This window comes from Crinia signifera, chromosome 8, assembly GCF_055691185.1.
Source record: "Crinia signifera chromosome 8, ASM5569118v1, whole genome shotgun sequence".
Taxonomy (NCBI): domain Eukaryota; kingdom Metazoa; phylum Chordata; class Amphibia; order Anura; family Myobatrachidae; genus Crinia; species Crinia signifera.
In genome coordinates, this window is record NC_139224.1 from 39,115,899 (window position 1) to 39,137,206 (window position 21,308).

The 21,308-nt window shown below is 44.0% G+C and overlaps 1 protein-coding gene across 1 annotated transcript in view; it reads right to left on the minus strand.

Annotated features, from left to right (window-relative positions):
* FGD3 (FYVE, RhoGEF and PH domain containing 3) overlaps positions 1 to 21,308 on the minus strand; it is a 183,332-nt gene that overhangs the window by 20,890 nt on the left and 141,134 nt on the right. Inside the window, exons 12-15 of the mRNA XM_083156183.1 lie at positions 21,033 to 21,112; positions 18,308 to 18,338; positions 16,543 to 16,644; positions 15,571 to 15,633 (exon numbers count right to left, since the gene is read on the minus strand). Coding sequence (XP_083012309.1) covers positions 15,571 to 15,633; positions 16,543 to 16,644; positions 18,308 to 18,338; positions 21,033 to 21,112 — 276 coding nt within the window. The remainder of the gene's footprint in view (positions 1 to 15,570; positions 15,634 to 16,542; positions 16,645 to 18,307; positions 18,339 to 21,032; positions 21,113 to 21,308) is intronic.

Here is a 21,308-nt window from a genome sequence, read left to right on the forward strand (position 1 = left end):
TAATGAGTCATGGGCCACAAAGCGGCAGAGATGAAATGGAATCCGTCGGAGGAAGATTGATGCCGTGAGAGCAAATTGAAAGGGAAATATACAGTCACAATAGCGACGTCTATACAGACTGCGAGGCATTGTGTAATAATGGAACACTTTTAAAATGTCACCAAGGACCTTTTGTATCCTGACCATGGAGCTGTCGATATCACAGTCCGCAGGCATAATACCTGGACTCTGAAATAAAACTATCACCATCTAAATGATTCATCTTTTATTCTCTATTAACAATCTAGCATGAAAATGAAATTCTACCAGAGAAGACTAAGGTTACCCATTTATCACCAGTTTTCGGGGGTTAGCCGCAAATATTAAGTATCACCTCCATGTATGTAGGAGGGACTGCAGCAGGAATCTCCGATCCCGGCTGGGATCCCCCCTGCAGCGCCGCTGGCCGCCTCCCCCACATGTTTCTACAAGGCTACACACCGCACTGCTGCCGGGGCAGTGCGGTCAGCAGGGGGGTCAGCACTAAACTCGCATGCGCAGACTCCCCCAGCCTCCGCCTCAGCGCATCACAGGGATGGGCTCCTTTCAGAACCCTGTCCCTGCGTACATATCCCTGTGATAGGAGCGCACTTTACAATGCGATCCTGGGAGGTAATATTCCACCAAGTTCGCATTGTAAATGCGATCCATGATAAATGGGCCTCTAATGCAGTTGTGGCTCTACGGTGGTTGCAGAAGCACAAATCCAGAAGTTATCTTTCCAGGGGCGTATCTACTGTACAATGGGTGCAGGGTCAGATGGGGCTCACACCGCTCACCTTCACCCATAGACTAAACTTACCTTACTTCCCACTGGAGAAATCACTGGGAAAATGGCACCAGCACCATTTTCTCATAGACCTGAACATGCACAACAGATGCTAGCAAAGTGCCAGAGTATTTTCTGCGATTGCATCAGCGCAAAGGGGAGGGGCCGCACAGAGACTGCTCACACACGCCCCCCTAAGGCTCTGTCATTGGCTGAGTAAAGGTTATAGCAAAAATACGGGCTCCTAACTTAGAACAAACTCCTGTTAGTTCACTTGTGGCTCATTCATATGATACAGTATGTATGCAACTGTGCTGTGCTGATTTGGGCATTGTGGGCAATGGGAGATGGTGATGGGTACATTAATTATATCCTATAAGGGACATTTAGAGCACAACGGCCCTCACGAATAACTGGGCCAGGTGCAGGTATAGACACACATTATTGTACACAAGGAAGAAAATCAAAGGGACAGCAAGATCAAGCGGAGAGAAAGAAAAGCACACCCAGAACGTGGCTACGTTCATCTATTATATATATGTTTAAGGGTTATTCTAACCCGAGGATCAATGAGAGAGCAGAAATGACACACTCGTGGCGCTAGGCTTACAGATTCCTGCTTAGGCTAGGGCCAGGTGTAATGCCCGTGGGCTAGCATATATAATATACAAAGAAGAAAATCAAAGGGATAGCAAGAAGAGAGCGGAGAGAAGAAAAAGCACACCAAATGGACGTATATATGTCAACGGCCTGTTCTATAATTTAGAATGTTCCGACACTTGCTACAATAGAAAGAATTACAGGGGTAAACAGTATGCGGAGCATGTAATATTGAAGACCTCATCCACTGGGGCCTGGTGGGTGATGGCTATCCTCATTTATAAGGAAGGACTGACTAAAGGAAGACATTAAGTGGCAGTCTGTCGTTCAGTCCTCCTGGTTTCACAGATTTCAAACGATGGATCCATCTCGTTTCAAGGCGTAATAGTTTACCGCCTCGATCGCCTCTTCTTAGGCTCTCTGGGATGTGGTCAACTGCCATGTGCCTCAATTCACTTAGTTTGTGTTTTTCTTGTGCAAAATGCTTCGCCACAGGTTGGTCGTTGCCCTTGCCCATTAGGGCTTGGCTGATGGCCGAGCGGTGTAGGGCCATTCGTTCCCTCATAGTTCGAATGGTTTTACCCACATATGTCAACTTGCACGGGCAAGTGATCACATATATAATGTGGGTGGAAGTGCACGTTAGCACTTGTCTGATGGGAAACTTTTGTTGGGTCTTCGGATGTGTGAAATGGGTGCCAATATCCATATGCTGGCAAGTGGTGCATTTGATACACCTATAGCACCCTGGTGCTTTGCTCAAGAAGTTGCTTTTATGGCTACTCGCCGTTAGAAAGCCTGTAACATCATTGTGCACCAATGTGTCCTTTATACTCTTGCCCTTGGTGAAACAGAGCATAGGTCTTTTGTTCACGAACCCCGGAAGACTTTTGTCCGTTTTTATAATGGGCCATAAGGCACGTGTTGCCCTGGGTAAGATGGCACTGGCGGTGTTAAATCTTGTTACGAATGGCAATATTTCCAATTCGTTCGCCCCCTGTTTCTGTGCCCTTTCAAGGAGATTTGACCTCTCCATGGCCAAGACTTCCTGCTTCTGTAGTTTGAGAGTCTTGAGGTCGTAGCCCCTTTGTTGGAACTTGTCCACAAAGTTGTCTAAGACCTGAGGCAGCTGGGTAGGGTCACTGGTGATTCTCGCCGCCCTTACCATTTGAGACTTGGGGAGCCCCTTCTTCAATGCTCTGGGGTGAAAACTGTTTGCCCTCAGCAGGGTATTCCTGTCGGTGGGCTTAGAGTATACTGTAGTGCTTAGATGCCCATTGTTGACTGTAGCTGAAACGTCAAGATAATTGATTTCTTTATGTGAAAAAGCATAGGTCAATTTTATGGGTGACGCTTGCGAGTTGATGTTAGAGATGAGTGTTGTCAGGGCCTCCTCTCCCCCTGTCCAGATCATAAACAGGTCGTCTATGTACCTGGTAAACATGATGATGTGTTGTTGTATATCAGGGCTGTCCAGGAACATGTTCTTTTCTTGTTTGAACATGTAAACATTGGCAAAGGATGGTGATACACAGCTGCCCATTGCACACCCTGATTTCTGGCGGAAGAACTGGCCGTTGAATAAAAAGTAGTTCTTAGTCAAGGTTAGCTCAAGCAATTTCATGTACAGGTCCAGGTCTAAAGCATCCATGTTGTTCTCAATGAGGAATTCTCTCATGACCCCCAGTCCCTCTTGCTGGGGGATGCTGGTATATAAGCTGGTGACATCCATGGTCACCAGCAGTGCTTCAGTTGGGAGATCCCGGATTTGGTTTAGCCTGTTGAGGAAATCGGTGGTATCCTTGATGTGAGAGGGTTGGCTGATGATAAGAGGTTGGATAATGCTGTCAAGAAATTGGGATATGGGCTGGTAGATGGACTGATACGCACTGATGATAGGGCGCCCTGGGGGGTGGGTAAGGGATTTGTGGATCTTAGGAACCATGAAGAAAACCGGGACTGCAGGATGATGCTGTGTGAGGGTAACTTTCAATTTTTCTGAGATCAGTTTGGTCTCATAGGCCTCTTTCAGAATGTCATCCAGCTCATTTTTATAGCCGATGGTAGGGTCAGCAGGTAGTTTCTCATACACATTGGCATCATCCAGCTGACGATGGGCCTCCTTTATGTAGTCTGTTGTGTTCTGGACCACTATATATATATATAGACGAAATTGCCCGGCACAGCCTCCTAGATCCACTGATAGGTGGGTGCCCACATCCAAAGTGGCAATATAGGGTCAGTATATGATGTCGCACTCCAAAGTAACTTCAATAAGTTTATTAAATCATCAGCAACGTTTCGAAGCCACTAGGGCCTCGTCATCAGGCTTAAGAACAAACATGAATAACACATATACAGACTTTATATATAAAAAAACATACCCGGAGTGAAGCACGTCGGCGTGGGAGGCAGGGGCCATCCGACCGGCGTTTAGAGATGACGTCAGTGGCAGCCGCCATGACGCATCGAGTGCACCCATCACCATAGTAACCAGTAACAACACGGACAAGCATAACAGAAACAATACAAAGGAACCAACATCAAGCTTATTGTCATAAACATATTAACATATACTAAAGAGTAAATGTATGAGCAAACAGTCAGATACTTCTACTGACAATTATATGAGTGAGGAAATGCCCGTATACTCATTTAGACCATGGGGGGACTGTGTCCCAAGCCGCATTATCCACCTTGCTTCGCACCTCAGCAGTGCCGCACTACGATCACCACCGCGCAATGATAGAGGGACGTGATCTATCATGCGATATTTCATGGACATAACATTATGATTAAACATCGCAAAGTGGCGAGCGACCGGCTGCTCACTGGTACCTACTGCGATAGCCTTCTTAATGGATGAACGGTGAGCGGCCATCCGTTCTTTGAACGCCCGCTCAGTCTTCCCAATATACGAGAGTCCGCAGGGACATATAATCTGGTACACTACGTACTGGGAATTACAATTGAGGGCATGTCAGATTTGTAACGGACGTCCTGTCCGTGGGTGGTTATAAGTGGAACCCGCAATCATAAATTGGCATGTTACACATGTGCAGCGGACACATCCAAGTTTATATGTATTGCGGGAGTTTTTGGCTGGGGAGGCATCAGATTTAACAAGCATATCTTTAAGGTTGAGTGAGCGCTTGTAGCTCATAAGGATTTTAGAAGCACCAACCCCAATTTCAGGGTCAGTCTGTATAAGGGGCCAGTGTTTACGGGCAATGCACTTGACCTCGGGACTCATATGGTTATATGTAGTAACCCACGGTATCACATCGGCTGGATTAGACTGGGCTGTTTTGGGGCACAACAGCTCTGTACGGTCCAGCTGCAGAACCCTGTCTTTAGTCTGCATTAACTCAGTGATGGGATAACCTCTCTCTCTAAAGCGGTTAATCGTTTCATCCATCTGTGTGACAGCAACTTCTGGATTGGACACAATGCGCCTCACTCTAAGCATCTGTGAGTATGGGAGACTTCTCACAGATGCCCGAGGATGGCAACTGGAATAGAGGAGGGCATTGTTCCTGTCTGTCGGTTTAGAATACACACTTGTGCTGATATGACCCTCACCAATAGAGATAGAAACATCCAAGAAGTTAATCTGATGTGCATCATAACTATACGTAAATTTAATGGGGTCATCAGTGCAATTATGTGAATCAATATACTCGCTGAGGATAGACGGTGGGCCTCTCCAAAAAATTAGGAGGTCGTCTATATAGCGGTAATATTGAATGATATGGGGTGATATTGCCGCATTATCGAAGAAAAATTGTTGCTCAAACTGAAACATGAAGGCGTTGGCATATGAGGGGGCTACCGCCGCCCCCATAGCCACGCCCATCAGCTGTAGAAAAAAAGTATTATTGTATAAAAAATAATTTTTAGTAAGAATGGTATTCATTAATTCTACAACAAGATCAACATCCGGACCTTCATATGCCGCACTGTTAGTCAAAAAGTGCCGGAGTGCAGGTAGTCCCATTTGGTGTGGGATCGCTGTGTAAAGTGAACACACGTCTATCGAGAACATACTGATCTCAGTATCACATAGATGTAGCTGTTGTAAAGACCGTAGTAGGGCAGTGGTGTCCATCAGGTACCGCGGATGATTGCGGATACAGGGCTGCAAAATACTGTCTAAATAGATGGAAAGGGGTTGCATCAGTGAATCTCTAGCTGCAACGATCGGGCGCCCCGGAGGATTATTCAAGGTCTTGTGGACCTTGGGCGTACAGTAGAACAGGGGTACCATCGGATGTGCTGGTAGTAAGGCTTGCATAAGTTTTTCAGTGATGTATTTATTGTCCACTGCAACTTGTAGTAGCTCTCGTAGCTCGCGTTTAAAGATCTGAGTGGGATCTCTCGGCAACTTGCGGTAGGTGTTAAGATCATCCAAGTGTATCATCACTTGTGTGTGGTATTTGGCCATGTCCATCATAACTAACGCCCCGCCTTTGTCCGCAGGGCGAAACACCAGGGTTTTGTTATCAGCTAGATTTTTAAGTGCTGCTCGTTCCTGTTTAGTTAGGTTATTATGAGGATATACATGCTGTTTTGCGGTATTGCATACCTCCTCATTAAGGACACGGGAAAACGTCTTTATAGATGCGTTGTGTGACTGGGGGTCAAATGTTGATCGTGGAAGGATCTTTTGTAATTGGTTGGGCAATTTATCTCCGATAGATATAGGTGCAGGGTTAGCATTCGTATCTTGAGGCTTGTTAAAAAATTCTTTCAGTCTTAATTGTCTGGTTAGGCGATGATGCTCAATGGTCCAGTCAAGGCTGTTGAATGACACCGATGGCACGAACGATAAGCCTTTTGATAGGACTTGTGACTCTGTGGTAGAAAGCTCATAGGATGAGAGATTTATTATCAATGTCTCACCCTTTGCGGCGGTTTTTTGGACCCCCTTCCTCGTCCTTTGGCCGCCCCTTCTGGTGTGTCCACGTGCCCTCCTGTGCGGGCACGGGTTGCCACCCCTAAAGGGGCCAGTTGATGGGGTTTTCTCCCTCTGCTGGTTGTGGACTCATTACTAGACGAGTTAAACTCTGTAGAAGAGTCATTTTCTCTGCGGGGGTTGCCGCGATTACGGCGGAAAAACGGTTTTCTCTTACCGCTATCACCACTGGGTACAGTCCATTGGTAGACACTATGTGTCTCATAGTCCATATCCACTTTTGTTTTTTTATCTTTTTTAAATTTAATGAGTTCACGCTTATATAATTGTAATTGCGTGTTCAGTTTATCATACCACTCCGTACTGGTGTCACTCTCCAGGCTTGCTTTATGAACCAACTCGAATTGTGCAATTTTAGCTTTGCATGCGTTGACCTCCTTGTTTGAATGTTCAATAATCAGCAACATCCAGTCAAACGCACACTTATTGGCAATAGCTACCCATCGCTGACAGAAAGATGCGTCATGCTTCCCTATGGTGGGTGCGTTTTTGATCCTTAATCCTCTAGGGATTTTTTTCGCACGATGGTAGTCGCTGAGCGACAGTGCGTGATAATAATAGTCAATTTCACGACGTTTTGTTTTGAGGAGTTCTCTGTATAATTCCTCTAATGGGGTGGCCTCGGCCATGTCGTCCAGTTTATTGGTGTATAGGATCCGATCCGCCTCATCATCGGTATAGCTGTATGTATCGCCCAGTGTGTATGTCGGCCGCAAGAAGCCACTAGCTTCAGCATTAGGCATGTCCTGCGAGTTGGGCTCCATGATCAAAATTCAACAGTAGGTTCCACACAAAACACAAGACCCTGGCGTGTAGAATTCGTCAAAGGGTCAAGGTAATCCACAGCGTCCGCTGTATAGTGCGATAATGGGAAGATAGCCCAATATATGCACAAAGAAGCTTCCAATCACCGGATGATGAATATTAGTTGTAGGGGGTGCCCTTGGCAGGGGGACATCAGACATCAGGCACATAGCTGGTATCCTCCAATATCTAGACGAAATTGCCCGGCACAGCCTCCTAGATCCACTGATAGGTGGGTGCCCACATCCAAAGTGGCAATATAGGGTCAGTATATGATGTCGCACTCCAAAGTAACTTCAATAAGTTTATTAAATCATCAGCAACGTTTCGAAGCCACTAGGGCCTCGTCATCAGGCTTAAGAACAAACATGAATAACACATATACAGACTTTATATATAAAAAAACATACCCGGAGTGAAGCACTCTCGTATATTGGGAAGACTGAGCGGGCGTTCAAAGAACGGATGGCCGCTCACCGTTCATCCATTAAGAAGGCTATCGCAGTAGGTACCAGTGAGCAGCCGGTCGCTCGCCACTTTGCGATGTTTAATCATAATGTTATGTCCATGAAATATCGCATGATAGATCACGTCCCTCTATCATTGCGCGGTGGTGATCGTAGTGCGGCACTGCTGAGGTGCGAAGCAAGGTGGATAATGCGGCTTGGGACACAGTCCCCCCATGGTCTAAATGAGTATACGGGCATTTCCTCACTCATATAATTGTCAGTAGAAGTATCTGACTGTTTGCTCATACATTTACTCTTTAGTATATGTTAATATGTTTATGACAATAAGCTTGATGTTGGTTCCTTTGTATTGTTTCTGTTATGCTTGTCCGTGTTGTTACTGGTTACTATGGTGATGGGTGCACTCGATGCGTCATGGCGGCTGCCACTGACGTCATCTCTAAACGCCGGTCGGATGGCCCCTGCCTCCCACGCCGACGTGCTTCACTCCGGGTATGTTTTTTTATATATAAAGTCTGTATATGTGTTATTCATGTTTGTTCTTAAGCCTGATGACGAGGCCCTAGTGGCTTCGAAACGTTGCTGATGATTTAATAAACTTATTGAAGTTACTTTGGAGTGCGACATCATATACTGACCCTATATTGCCACTTTGGATGTGGGCACCCACCTATCAGTGGATCTAGGAGGCTGTGCCGGGCAATTTCGTCTAGATATTGGAGGATACCAGCTATGTGCCTGATGTCCCCCTGCCAAGGGCACCCCCTACAACTAATATTCATCATCCGGTGATTGGAAGCTTCTTTGTGCATATATTGGGCTATCTTCCCATTATCGCACTATACAGCGGACGCTGTGGATTACCTTGACCCTTTGACGAATTCTACACGCCAGGGTCTTGTGTTTTGTGTGGAACCTACTGTTGAATTTTGATCATGGAGCCCAACTCGCAGGACATGCCTAATGCTGAAGCTAGTGGCTTCTTGCGGCCGACATACACACTGGGCGATACATACAGCTATACCGATGATGAGGCGGATTGGATCCTATACACCAATAAACTGGACGACATGGCCGAGGCCACCCCATTAGAGGAATTATACAGAGAACTCCTCAAAACAAAACGTCGTGAAATTGACTATTATTATCACGCACTGTCGCTCAGCGACTACCATCGTGCGAAAAAAATCCCTAGAGGATTAAGGATCAAAAACGCACCCACCATAGGGAAGCATGACGCATCTTTCTGTCAGCGATGGGTAGCTATTGCCAATAAGTGTGCGTTTGACTGGATGTTGCTGATTATTGAACATTCAAACAAGGAGGTCAACGCATGCAAAGCTAAAATTGCACAATTCGAGTTGGTTCATAAAGCAAGCCTGGAGAGTGACACCAGTACGGAGTGGTATGATAAACTGAACACGCAATTACAATTATATAAGCGTGAACTCATTAAATTTAAAAAAGATAAAAAAACAAAAGTGGATATGGACTATGAGACACATAGTGTCTACCAATGGACTGTACCCAGTGGTGATAGCGGTAAGAGAAAACCGTTTTTCCGCCGTAATCGCGGCAACCCCCGCAGAGAAAATGACTCTTCTACAGAGTTTAACTCGTCTAGTAATGAGTCCACAACCAGCAGAGGGAGAAAACCCCATCAACTGGCCCCTTTAGGGGTGGCAACCCGTGCCCGCACAGGAGGGCACGTGGACACACCAGAAGGGGCGGCCAAAGGACGAGGAAGGGGGTCCAAAAAACCGCCGCAAAGGGTGAGACATTGATAATAAATCTCTCATCCTATGAGCTTTCTACCACAGAGTCACAAGTCCTATCAAAAGGCTTATCGTTCGTGCCATCGGTGTCATTCAACAGCCTTGACTGGACCATTGAGCATCATCGCCTAACCAGACAATTAAGACTGAAAGAATTTTTTAACAAGCCTCAAGATACGAATGCTAACCCTGCACCTATATCTATCGGAGATAAATTGCCCAACCAATTACAAAAGATCCTTCCACGATCAACATTTGACCCCCAGTCACACAACGCATCTATAAAGACGTTTTCCCGTGTCCTTAATGAGGAGGTATGCAATACCGCAAAACAGCATGTATATCCTCATAATAACCTAACTAAACAGGAACGAGCAGCACTTAAAAATCTAGCTGATAACAAAACCCTGGTGTTTCGCCCTGCGGACAAAGGCGGGGCGTTAGTTATGATGGACAAATACCACACACAAGTGATGATACACTTGGATGATCTTAACACCTACCGCAAGTTGCCGAGAGATCCCACTCAGATCTTTAAACGCGAGCTACGAGAACTACTACAAGTTGCAGTGGACAATAAATACATCACTGAAAAACTTATGCAAGCCTTACTACCAGCACATCCGATGGTACCCCTGTTCTACTGTACGCCCAAGGTCCACAAGACCTTGAATAATCCTCCGGGGCGCCCGATCGTTGCAGCTAGAGATTCACTGATGCAACCCCTTTCCATCTATTTAGACAGTATTTTGCAGCCCTGTATCCGCAAATATCCGCGGTACCTGATGGACACCACTGCCCTACTACGGTCTTTACAACAGCTACATCTATGTGATACTGAGATCAGTATGTTCTCGATAGATGTGTGTTCACTTTACACAGCGATCCCACACCAAATGGGACTACCTGCACTCCGGCACTTTTTGACTAACAGTGCGGCATATGAAGGTCCGGATGTTGATCTTGTTGTAGAATTAATGAATACCATTCTTACTAAAAATTATTTTTTATACAATAATACTTTTTTTCTACAGCTGATGGGCGTGGCTATGGGGGCGGCGGTAGCCCCCTCATATGCCAACGCCTTCATGTTTCAGTTTGAGCAACAATTTTTCTTCGATAATGCGGCAATATCACCCCATATCATTCAATATTACCGCTATATAGACGACCTCCTAATTTTTTGGAGAGGCCCACCGTCTATCCTCAGCGAGTATATTGATTCACATAATTGCACTGATGACCCCATTAAATTTACGTATAGTTATGATGCACATCAGATTAACTTCTTGGATGTTTCTATCTCTATTGGTGAGGGTCATATCAGCACAAGTGTGTATTCTAAACCGACAGACAGGAACAATGCCCTCCTCTATTCCAGTTGCCATCCTCGGGCATCTGTGAGAAGTCTCCCATACTCACAGATGCTTAGAGTGAGGCGCATTGTGTCCAATCCAGAAGTTGCTGTCACACAGATGGATGAAACGATTAACCGCTTTAGAGAGAGAGGTTATCCCATCACTGAGTTAATGCAGACTAAAGACAGGGTTCTGCAGCTGGACCGTACAGAGCTGTTGTGCCCCAAAACAGCCCAGTCTAATCCAGCCGATGTGATACCGTGGGTTACTACATATAACCATATGAGTCCCGAGGTCAAGTGCATTGCCCGTAAACACTGGCCCCTTATACAGACTGACCCTGAAATTGGGGTTGGTGCTTCTAAAATCCTTATGAGCTACAAGCGCTCACGCAACCTTAAAGATATGCTTGTTAAATCTGATGCCTCCCCAGCCAAAAACTCCCGCAATACATATAAACTTGGATGTGTCCGCTGCACATGTGTAACATGCCAATTTATGATTGCGGGTTCCACTTTTAACCACCCACGGACAGGACGTCCGTTACAAATCCGACATGCCCTCAATTGTAATTCCCAGTACGTAGTGTACCAGATTATATGTCCCTGCGGACTCTCGTATATTGGGAAGACTGAGCGGGTGTTCAAAGAACGGATGGCCGCTCACCGTTCATCCATTAAGAAGGCTATCGCAGTAGGTACCAGTGAGCAGCCGGTCGCTCGCCACTTTGCGATGTTTAATCATAATGTTATGTCCATGAAATATCGCATGATAGATCACGTCCCTCTATCATTGCGCGGTGGTGATCGTAGTGCGGCACTGCTGAGGTGCGAAGCAAGGTGGATAATGCGGCTTGGGACACAGTCCCCCCATGGTCTAAATGAGTATACGGGCATTTCCTCACTCATATAATTGTCAGTAGAAGTATCTGACTGTTTGCTCATACATTTACTCTTTAGTATATGTTAATATGTTTATGACAATAAGCTTGATGTTGGTTCCTTTGTATTGTTTCTGTTATGCTTGTCCGTGTTGTTACTGGTTACTATGGTGATGGGTGCACTCGATGCGTCATGGCGGCTGCCACTGACGTCATCTCTAAACGCCGGTCGGATGGCCCCTGCCTCCCACGCCGACGTGCTTCACTCCGGGTATGTTTTTTTATATATAAAGTCTGTATATGTGTTATTCATGTTTGTTCTTAAGCCTGATGACGAGGCCCTAGTGGCTTCGAAACGTTGCTGATGATTTAATAAACTTATTGAAGTTACTTTGGAGTGCGACATCATATACTGACCCTATATATATATATATATATATATATATATATATATATGTATCCCCAATATTCCAATTCGCGCTATGCCTCTTTACAGATTGTTTTCAGTATATCTAATTTACAATTATGTATAAGGCATATAAGGCCTCACCACTAAGTTCCCTGAGGGGTAGGGAACAACCACAGCCCAATGTTTTTACCCAATAGTGGTATGGCGCCAAATTAAATTACAAATGTCCAAATACACTATTTCAAGATCCACATCCAGTGAAGTAAGCCGGAGTTGTTTAGTTCCAATATTTCTTTTATTCAACTTCACGGGGTAGTATTGATAAAAACGCTTGTAGAGAATCCCAACGCGTTTCGTCTCATAGAGACTTCATTAGGGGAATACAACGGTCTTTTAATCAATGACTGTGAAATAAACAGACCATATTCTTCTTTATAAGATGTCTCCTGGACTTTTTTTATTTCCAGGATACGGTGATCTTAGACCCTTATTAGGATTATGCCATTAATAATTTAATTGATTAGTAGTGTGCCAGTCTTATGCGGCCTATAACGTGACAGGTCCTAGTATTTCTGTTGGCCTCTTCTGTTGACGTTTATAAAAAGTTTTCTATTTAAACCTAAAAAACGGTTGACCCTCCTTCATCCAGTAGTATAAAAAATATAGATCTCCAGTGGGACTTCTAGTTGCTCCAGAGAGGCCAGCATATACATACGGTTTAATCCGAACACAATTTGGCCCACAACCGGTCACCTGACACAGTAAAACTGCAGTACATTATATTGAAGATATCACTGTCAGAACAGCGCGCGCTATAAGGTGAGCAACCAATAACACGGTGCCTAGAGGCGGCCTTCAAAGAGTCTCTACTGGGCTGGTGCTCATCATGCTGTCATACTGATGGGCCTATTTTTATGTGGAGGCCTGGATCTCTGTAGGTGAACCACCCAATTATTAATCTGGCCCTGCCAATGATATATAGCACAGACATCTAGATCACCATCAGCTCCAATTTACAATACTTGTGTTTCCGATAAGACCGTTTTCAATAAATTGCCAGTTAAAGAAGCAATATTAATTACTAAAGAATATTCATACAGACACATCTGATTGCAGGTGATTACATGAGGCTGAAGGGAAGAGTAAACAATCACTTTAGCTGTAGAGAATGGCTTTATGATTGAAACTACACAGGTCATATCCCGGGTGTATTAACGCCTCGGAAGCCTGCAATCACAAATAATTATATTATAATCAGCATATGTGCTGTAGATAGGAAGGCCTCTTAGGAACCAGATATTTCATTGACTGTCTACTGCTGCCATCTAGTGGTAAAGTGTTTACACGCAAATCCATCAAATAACCATTGTACATCGGGAAATAAATCCCCTAATCTCTGCTAGAGCCAGAACACACAGCTTTGAATTATTTTTGATTGTGTTCAGCTCTCAGCTTGTATTAACCAATTTCATTACAATCCTCTCAGACAAAGAATCCAAAATAGGGCACCCAGTGAAAGCTGCGATCATTGGCTAGCCTTAGCAATGGTGTGAGACGTTATTAGTAATGTTTGCTAGACGAGGTGAAGTAATTACTGTGCAAAATCTAGAATGCTGACTGAAACCGTATAGGTTACAGTAGTTTTATCATTTATGTAGCATTCATTATGTACGGAAGTAATGTACAGAACTGTACAATCCGTCGTTTCCCTATCGGAGATTACACAGTTGCATAAAATAGTTATTAATTCTTGGAGAGAGATAAAGTAGAGAGATAAAGTACACCCGCTTCTGGCATTTTTGAAGCACAATTTGTACACTGACAGTTAGGAGCTGATTGGCTGGTAATTTATCCATTTTCCCTTTATCTCTCTTCAAGCGTTGATAAATATCCCCCAACATTCCCTAATACCCCTTTTATACCAAACTTCAAATTATCAGGTGAAGCAGTTCTACCCTAAAATGTGTTAATTGTAAAAGGGTCACCCGGGTCTTAAATCCAGCTTGAGCCTTTTACACTAAAGCAGGTATGTCCAACGTTGGCCCTCCAGATGTTGTGAAACTACACATCCCAGCATGCTTTGCCACAGTTCTGCTATTAGAGAATGCTAAAACTATTGCAAAGCATGCTGGGATGTGTAGTTTCACAACATCTGGAGGGCCAACGTTGGACATGCCTGCACGAAAGAAATACCCTTGCAATGGGTATGGATCATTAGGTCTACATGAAGTTGGTCGACGTGCAAAAAGGTCAACATGGGTCTAGGTCGACACAAGCATTAGGTTTTTCGCAGTTTTTTTTACCCGAATGTCAACACAGTCGACATGGACACTGGAACGTAGCACCGTATCCGCTCACAATGCTTCGGGCACGGCGTCTCGCTACGCTCGGCACAGCAGTGGCCCACTAGTTCTCCCACCATGTCCTAGTGGATAGTAGGCATGAAATATCGCCAGTGAAAAACCTCATGTCAACCTTTTGACTGTCAACCCTGCCCATGTCGACCTAATGCTTGTGTAAACCTAATGACCTGTCAACCTAGACCCATGGTCGACCCACTGCTTGTCGACCTAATGACTGTATCCCCAATTCAGCAAATTACCGGGTTGACATTTTTAACCTGGTACTTTGCTGCTCAGTTGAAAAGGGGGTCAGACTGTACACAGCAAAATGCCGGGCAATTAACTCATTAGAATATTTTTGGGGTCAATTCAGTTAGTTGCATGTTGGCTCAAGGCACAAGTAAGTGCGGCCATATGCCCATTTATGGTAGCTCTGGACCCGACGATATTCTACCCAGCCCCATAGGACTGCCTACAAAATCTGAGAGTCCGTAGTGAGATGATGGGCGAGCAGGGCATCAAGTTCATGTGCCCCATTGGTACTTGGTAGCATTTCCACAACGTGCTAATAGCCCTTTACCCTGATCGCCCCTAATTGACTTGATAAATTGTCATGTGGGATGAAAGTGGACTACCCAGGGGTTCCGCATAAACAGTGACAGAACATACTAACTCCACACAGATTAGACTCAGCTGTACTTATATGTTAGTTGGGCGCCCACTATAGTTACGCTCATACCCCCACTATCCATGTCGGCATGGAGTTGATTTTATATAGTGTGGCGAGCACAGCGAGGGGACACGGAAAACTAAGCAAATAGCTTACTGGGCGCCCGACTAACATATAAGTACCGACCCAGCTCAGCAATCCAACTTGTCCATGAACCCAAGGCCAAACCCGCCAAGCTGCGATTATATCAATGCAACTTCTTAGATATTAATGTTGTATTAAAACCATCAAAACCAAATGATCAAACTACTGAAAATACAGAAAAGTAGGAATATACAATTTATTCTGAAGAATAATGTTATTGTTATTTATGAATACATTTATGAATATATGAATTGGTGACACATTATGTTGTATATTTTGAAGTTCAGGAAACCAGTCATATCAGCACAGAGTTAACATTACAATGAAACACTTACTCCTCCTGGTGAACTGCATCCGTCTGACCCTGGTGCTGATTCATACGATCCCTGAGTCGATATCTGTACCAGAAAAAAAATATTATTCTTTTTAAATGCTATTTTTGTTGCCACAACAAATATTTTTTTCAGAGAACATCATTCATTGTATGGTTGGCAATTTAAAAAAAATCCATTGTATACTGTACCCAGGAGGCAGCCATTTTGAACTAACGTTTAGCCCATCAATTCTCTAAAAAGTAGTGATAGCAACAGAGGAATCATGAAGCCTTGTCCAGGGGCATTTGGAACGGACTAATGTTCTGTAGGGCTTGGCCACTAATCCAAGCAACCAAAGCTCAATACTTTGCCAGCTGAGCCTAAAATTCTTGGTTGCATAAAGACCCCACACAACTAGGGTTACCACCACATCCCTGGCAACCCTACCCAAACCTAAGGTGATGGACAATCATATTGCAGCTCACATACACAGCAGTTCACAACATTTGGTCAGTTTAGTAGATGAATGAAACTATAAACCAGGTTTATAGGGAAAATACGAGATTCTATATGGCACAAATTAATAGGTTGTGGCTTTTAGTTTACGAAAAACTCATGAAATGGCTACAATATTAAGAGCAGCCTCTCAAACCTGTTGCACCCTATCGCATGTATGACACCGAAAAATATGGAAAAAGTTCCAGTATTTTGAAACGACAAAATTATTTATTAGTAATCTCCAATATCGTAGCTCAGCGCTTTTTAAACTTGCTCCGCCAAGCACACTAGAAGGCCAGGTTTTAAGTATAGTAGCAAAAGGTGACTTTAGTAGTACTTAAAAACAAAAGATAATAAGATAAACCATTGGCACTCTCTAACCCCGCCATCCCCCCAACAATGCTCATTTGGTTATGTACTTGGAATTATGGTGCCCTATAAATAAAGGATAATAATACAAATAATAAGCTTTTGTTTCATTTTTATTTTCCTTACCGGTGAGTCCGGGCAAAGCTCCTCTTCCCGGCAGAAGGAATTATTAAACGCTCGGAACGTTTCGCTGTTTTGTTTGTGTTTTTCAATCGTTGCTTGAATAACCTGATGAGATGGTAAAATCAGGCAGATACTATAGTATATTTCAGTTTATTGTATGTTTATATAAGGCATTATGCATTCGGAATAATTTACATATTCTATGAATGGCCTCTCGCGCCACACCAGGTCCTGCACTTTATGGCACCTCAAACTTACACAATATTGTGTACAGCCTCATAATGCGGTGTGCCAATTCCGGGTAATAGTGGGCAGCGAGTATGAATCGTGGCATCGTTGCCAGCATTTAAACTTGCACCCTTCACCCGCAATTAATTTCACAAAAATAATGAAATCCATGCAGAGTGTTGCCGTGTTATATGCAGATGTGATGAATAGGTTGTGAACATTGAAGCTTTGTAACACAGATAGGGGTTTATTTACTAAGATGTGAGTTCTATTGACAATGGGATGATGTTGCTATGGGAAACCAATCAGATTCTAGTGCGCGGACAAGCTGGTGACATCACCAGCGCGACTCGCGCAATGCTCCCCTGGGACCGGAGATGCCGTTGAAGAGGATCCCGGAGGCCGCCGTGGACATCGGAGGATGAGGTAAGTATGAAAAAAAGGGGTGGGTGGGGGGGAATATTCTGAAAAACCACGGTTTTCTGAATATTTTGGTTTTTGGAATACATGTATAAGGGAGACCCAACCTGAATTAAAAATTGTACAACTATGTTTGCCACAAGCCTCATCCTGGAAAGTGGCTGGACAGCAATGAATTAAATATTGCTTTATGTTACTTGCAGTGAATTCCTTAAAAAGAAGTGGCCGTAAATATCGGATCTCCATAATTCTAGGTACACGTACAGAACCTTTAGCAGCCATTTTTATGAAAGTATTTCCTTCATGTCCCTGAACTTGTCCTCTGTCCTTGGTCTACAGCAAGATTTGTGAATTCAGAAAATGAAAAGACTGCAAATGTTGCATCACTTACTACACTTTTACTTATGGGTTTGCCGTCCTCCGTGACTGGAAGCCTGAGTATTAAAAGGAGTGGGAGGCTTACTCAGAATTACAGTATGCCCAGTGGCCTGATCTGGAGTCAGTAGTGTGTGTGTGTGTGTGTGTATGTGTGTGTGTATGTGTGTGTGTATGTGTGTGTATGTGTGTGATAATGACTATTCCAGGGGTTCTCAAACTCGGACCTAAGGACCCCACACAGTTCAAATTTTCCAGGTCACTCATTGACACATTTTAAAAGATCCACAGGTGGAGCTAATTATTTCACTTGCGATTCTGTGAACATGCAACATGTGGGGTCCCGGGGACCGAGTCTGAGAACCTGTGCTCTATTATATGAAGAAGTGAAATAAATGCATCAGGGTAACACAACAAAGAAATGACCTAAAGCGCAGGATTCAGGAGTGGACTGATTAGCTTTCCTCATCATTGGATATACAGTATAGACCACCCTTTGCTACAGGCAACCTGGATTTGCCTTGTAAATGATCGATGCTTTAAAAAAAAATAATTGGGCAGACTCAAAAGTCCTGGCACTGGGAGGCTATTACATTAGCCCCATGCAACAGTCACTGGCTTTATTAGCTATTGATGTGCTCTCATCCATTGTTAATAAGCACAATTAATGTCCGCATTACTCCCAGCTGCCATTGTGTAATGTAACCATATCTATTGTAAAATCTATCACAATCAAACTATTCACCTGAATCCAGTCTTTTTTCTCCTCTTCTGTCCTACAAAGAAAGGTAAACCGCTGTTATTTAACTTCATGTTCTCAAATACATAAAACGAAAGACAATATACAATCGGCAGTTTGGTACAACACAGAGGAACAGCCATTAACTATTTATATGCAGGGAAACCCACTCGCTTGCACCTCTTGTAATCTGTCTGTCTCCCCTTCCTACTAGATTGTAAGCTCCTCAGAGCAGGGCCCTCTTCCCTCCTGTTGTCAAAGCCCACTTCTCTTCACATTTCACTTACAGCTCTCCTATACTCCAACACTCAGTGACCATCTTTGTCAGCATACTCATCTCCATCATTGGCATCTAGCCTCTAGTTGTATGTTGATTGAGTCCTCACTACTTACATTTAAGCTGTAATGTGTATTGATCTGTGGCGCTATTTATTTGTACTGTATTCTTGTTATTTATTCAATGTTATGCCAAGCTTTGTCTCCCTGTATTGTTCCTTTGTACGGCGCTGCGAAACACTTGTGGCGCCTTATAAATAAAATAATAATAATAATAATATATATATATATAAGAAATGCTGGAGCTGCTGCAGCTATGTGATCTCACACTGCCTCACAGAGGGCCAGACGTACTAAGCTGCAAAGAGTGATAAAATGGAGAATGATAAACTACCAGCCAATGCGCTCCTACCTGCCATTTCACAGGCTGGGTTTGAAAAATGAATGTTAAGAGCTGATTGGCTGGTTGTTTATCACTCTCCATTTTATCACTTTTCAAGGCTTAGTACATCTTGCCTTATTTACTTCTAGGACAGATGTTCAAGCATGATCCTGAGATGTTCAAGCATGACCCTGAGGGGTAGATGTATGAAGCAGTGATAAAGGAGGAGAAGTGGCCCATTGCAACCAATCAGCTGCTCTGTATAATTTTATATTCTGCAAATTTACTGTAGATGTTACTTCAGTGCTGATTGGTTGTCACGGGGCACTTCACCTCTGGGTCACTTCTTCCTTATCACTGCTTCATACATATACCACTGAGTTACCTAAAAAACCCCAGCACACTATGCGGCAGGTTTGCTTTACAGCAGGGGTTCTCATACTCAGTCCCCAGGACCTCACGCAGTTCATGTTTTCCAGGTCACCCAGCAGGTGCACAGGTGCACTAATTACTCATTGACACATTGTAAATGGTTCACAGGTGGAGCTAATTATTTCACTTGTGATTCTGTGAGGAGACCTGCAAAACATGCACTGTGTGGGGTCCTGCGGGCCAAGTTTGAGAACCTGTGCTTTATAGTATGCAGCCTGCAAGCATCTTTCTATAGTAACAATTCCAACACTGATTCACTGACTCAGAACATGTAGGTCCGATGTGCCACTATGTTGGGGTGTGCTTATATTTGTTATATTTATCGCTCTCTAAATTGTGGATATATCGCCACCTTCTGTGCGCACCTTTATGAGAGCAAATACAAACTGGTGATGTAAATGGGTCCCGCTATGTGGATTTATGGAATAGGATAGACAGCACAATGGGGCAGATGTATTAAGCCTGGAGAAGAGATAAACTGGAGATAAAGTGGAGAAAAAGTGGAAGGAGATAACATACCAGCCAATCAACTTCCAGTTGTCATATTTGAAACACAGCTGATTGGCTGGGGCGTTACCTCCTTCCACTTTATCTCTTCGCCAAGCTTAATACATCTGCCCCATAGCAACTAAATAAAGTAATCCTGAAGAAGCTGATATAAAAAATCTCTGTTTATTAGTCCATCACATACAGGAGGCTTGCCATTTCTTGACCTACTGTTCTGAGAGGCAAGCATGGCATTAGTAGTCAGAGGGCATGCTGGTCCCTGTAGCGCTATTTGCAGGATCTTGGGGTGTCACCACATGAGTTAGTGCCTCCGTGCGGGGAGGTAGTGAGGCTAACTATTGCATCAACTGCAAATAAAATGCTAGTGAAAACACCAGTGGGTATGGTAACATGAGAAACAATGTGAGCAACAGGGACCATGGCTGTTGGCAGTGGTGCCGACAGAGAGGGGGAAGGGGGTACTAATTACCCAAGCCCAGGTCTTATGGAGGGGCCCATTGGGGCTCCTGTTACTTGGCAGTAGAAGCTGCAGTAGCTCTTTTCAATCCAGCACATGCTGCTGTGTGTTGGGCTGCAGTGTGGCCAGGGAGGTGCCTAAATGTTATTCTAAGGGTGCCATGATTAGGCCACACACCCTGAAAAGTACCTGGGCCCGGCCAAGCTCTCTCCTGCCCTGGCAGTTGATTGGTCCTTCATCTCACACACCCCACTGTCACTATTTAGTGGTCATGCTGCAGCTCCCAGAAACTCTGTATAGATGGAGGCGTCACCTTCGGACAGGCATGTCCAAACTATGGCCCTTTAGATGCTAGGAAACTACAAGTCCCATCATGCCTTGCTACAGTTTTGCTATTAGGGAATGCTAAAACTATTGCAAGGCATGCTGGGATGTGTAGTTTTACAACAGCTGGAGGACAACAGTTTGGACATGCCTGTCTTAGGAAGAAGAATGTTTCCTAGGTAATAATATAGCTTTTAAGCAGATAATTGCTTTTTCACAATAAAACGTACTGTACACCATTGTGACTACATTGTATTGTTCAACACAGAAGGTGTGACATGAGTACGTTTTTAGACAAAATTAATAAAAAAAAAAAGAAGAAAAGAAACGAGTTTAGACCCAGGAGGTAATACCTAGCCTGCAGTTCCAGCGACCGTTTCTTCCCTGTAATCAGGAATGTGCGCGATGCATTTTGTTTCACGATTTCCTGGACCTGAAAGAATATACCTTGTAGATTAATGGCAGATTTATCTTGCAGATAACGAGGGATAAATGACAGAGTTTGACACCATCAATATCTCATGCAAGCATGCTGCAAATATGGAAACCCTTTCATCTCCTCTACGCCAGTCTCCACTGATGTAATATCTGGTGGCTGAGAATATGTCAGCAAACATCCTGTAGCCAGA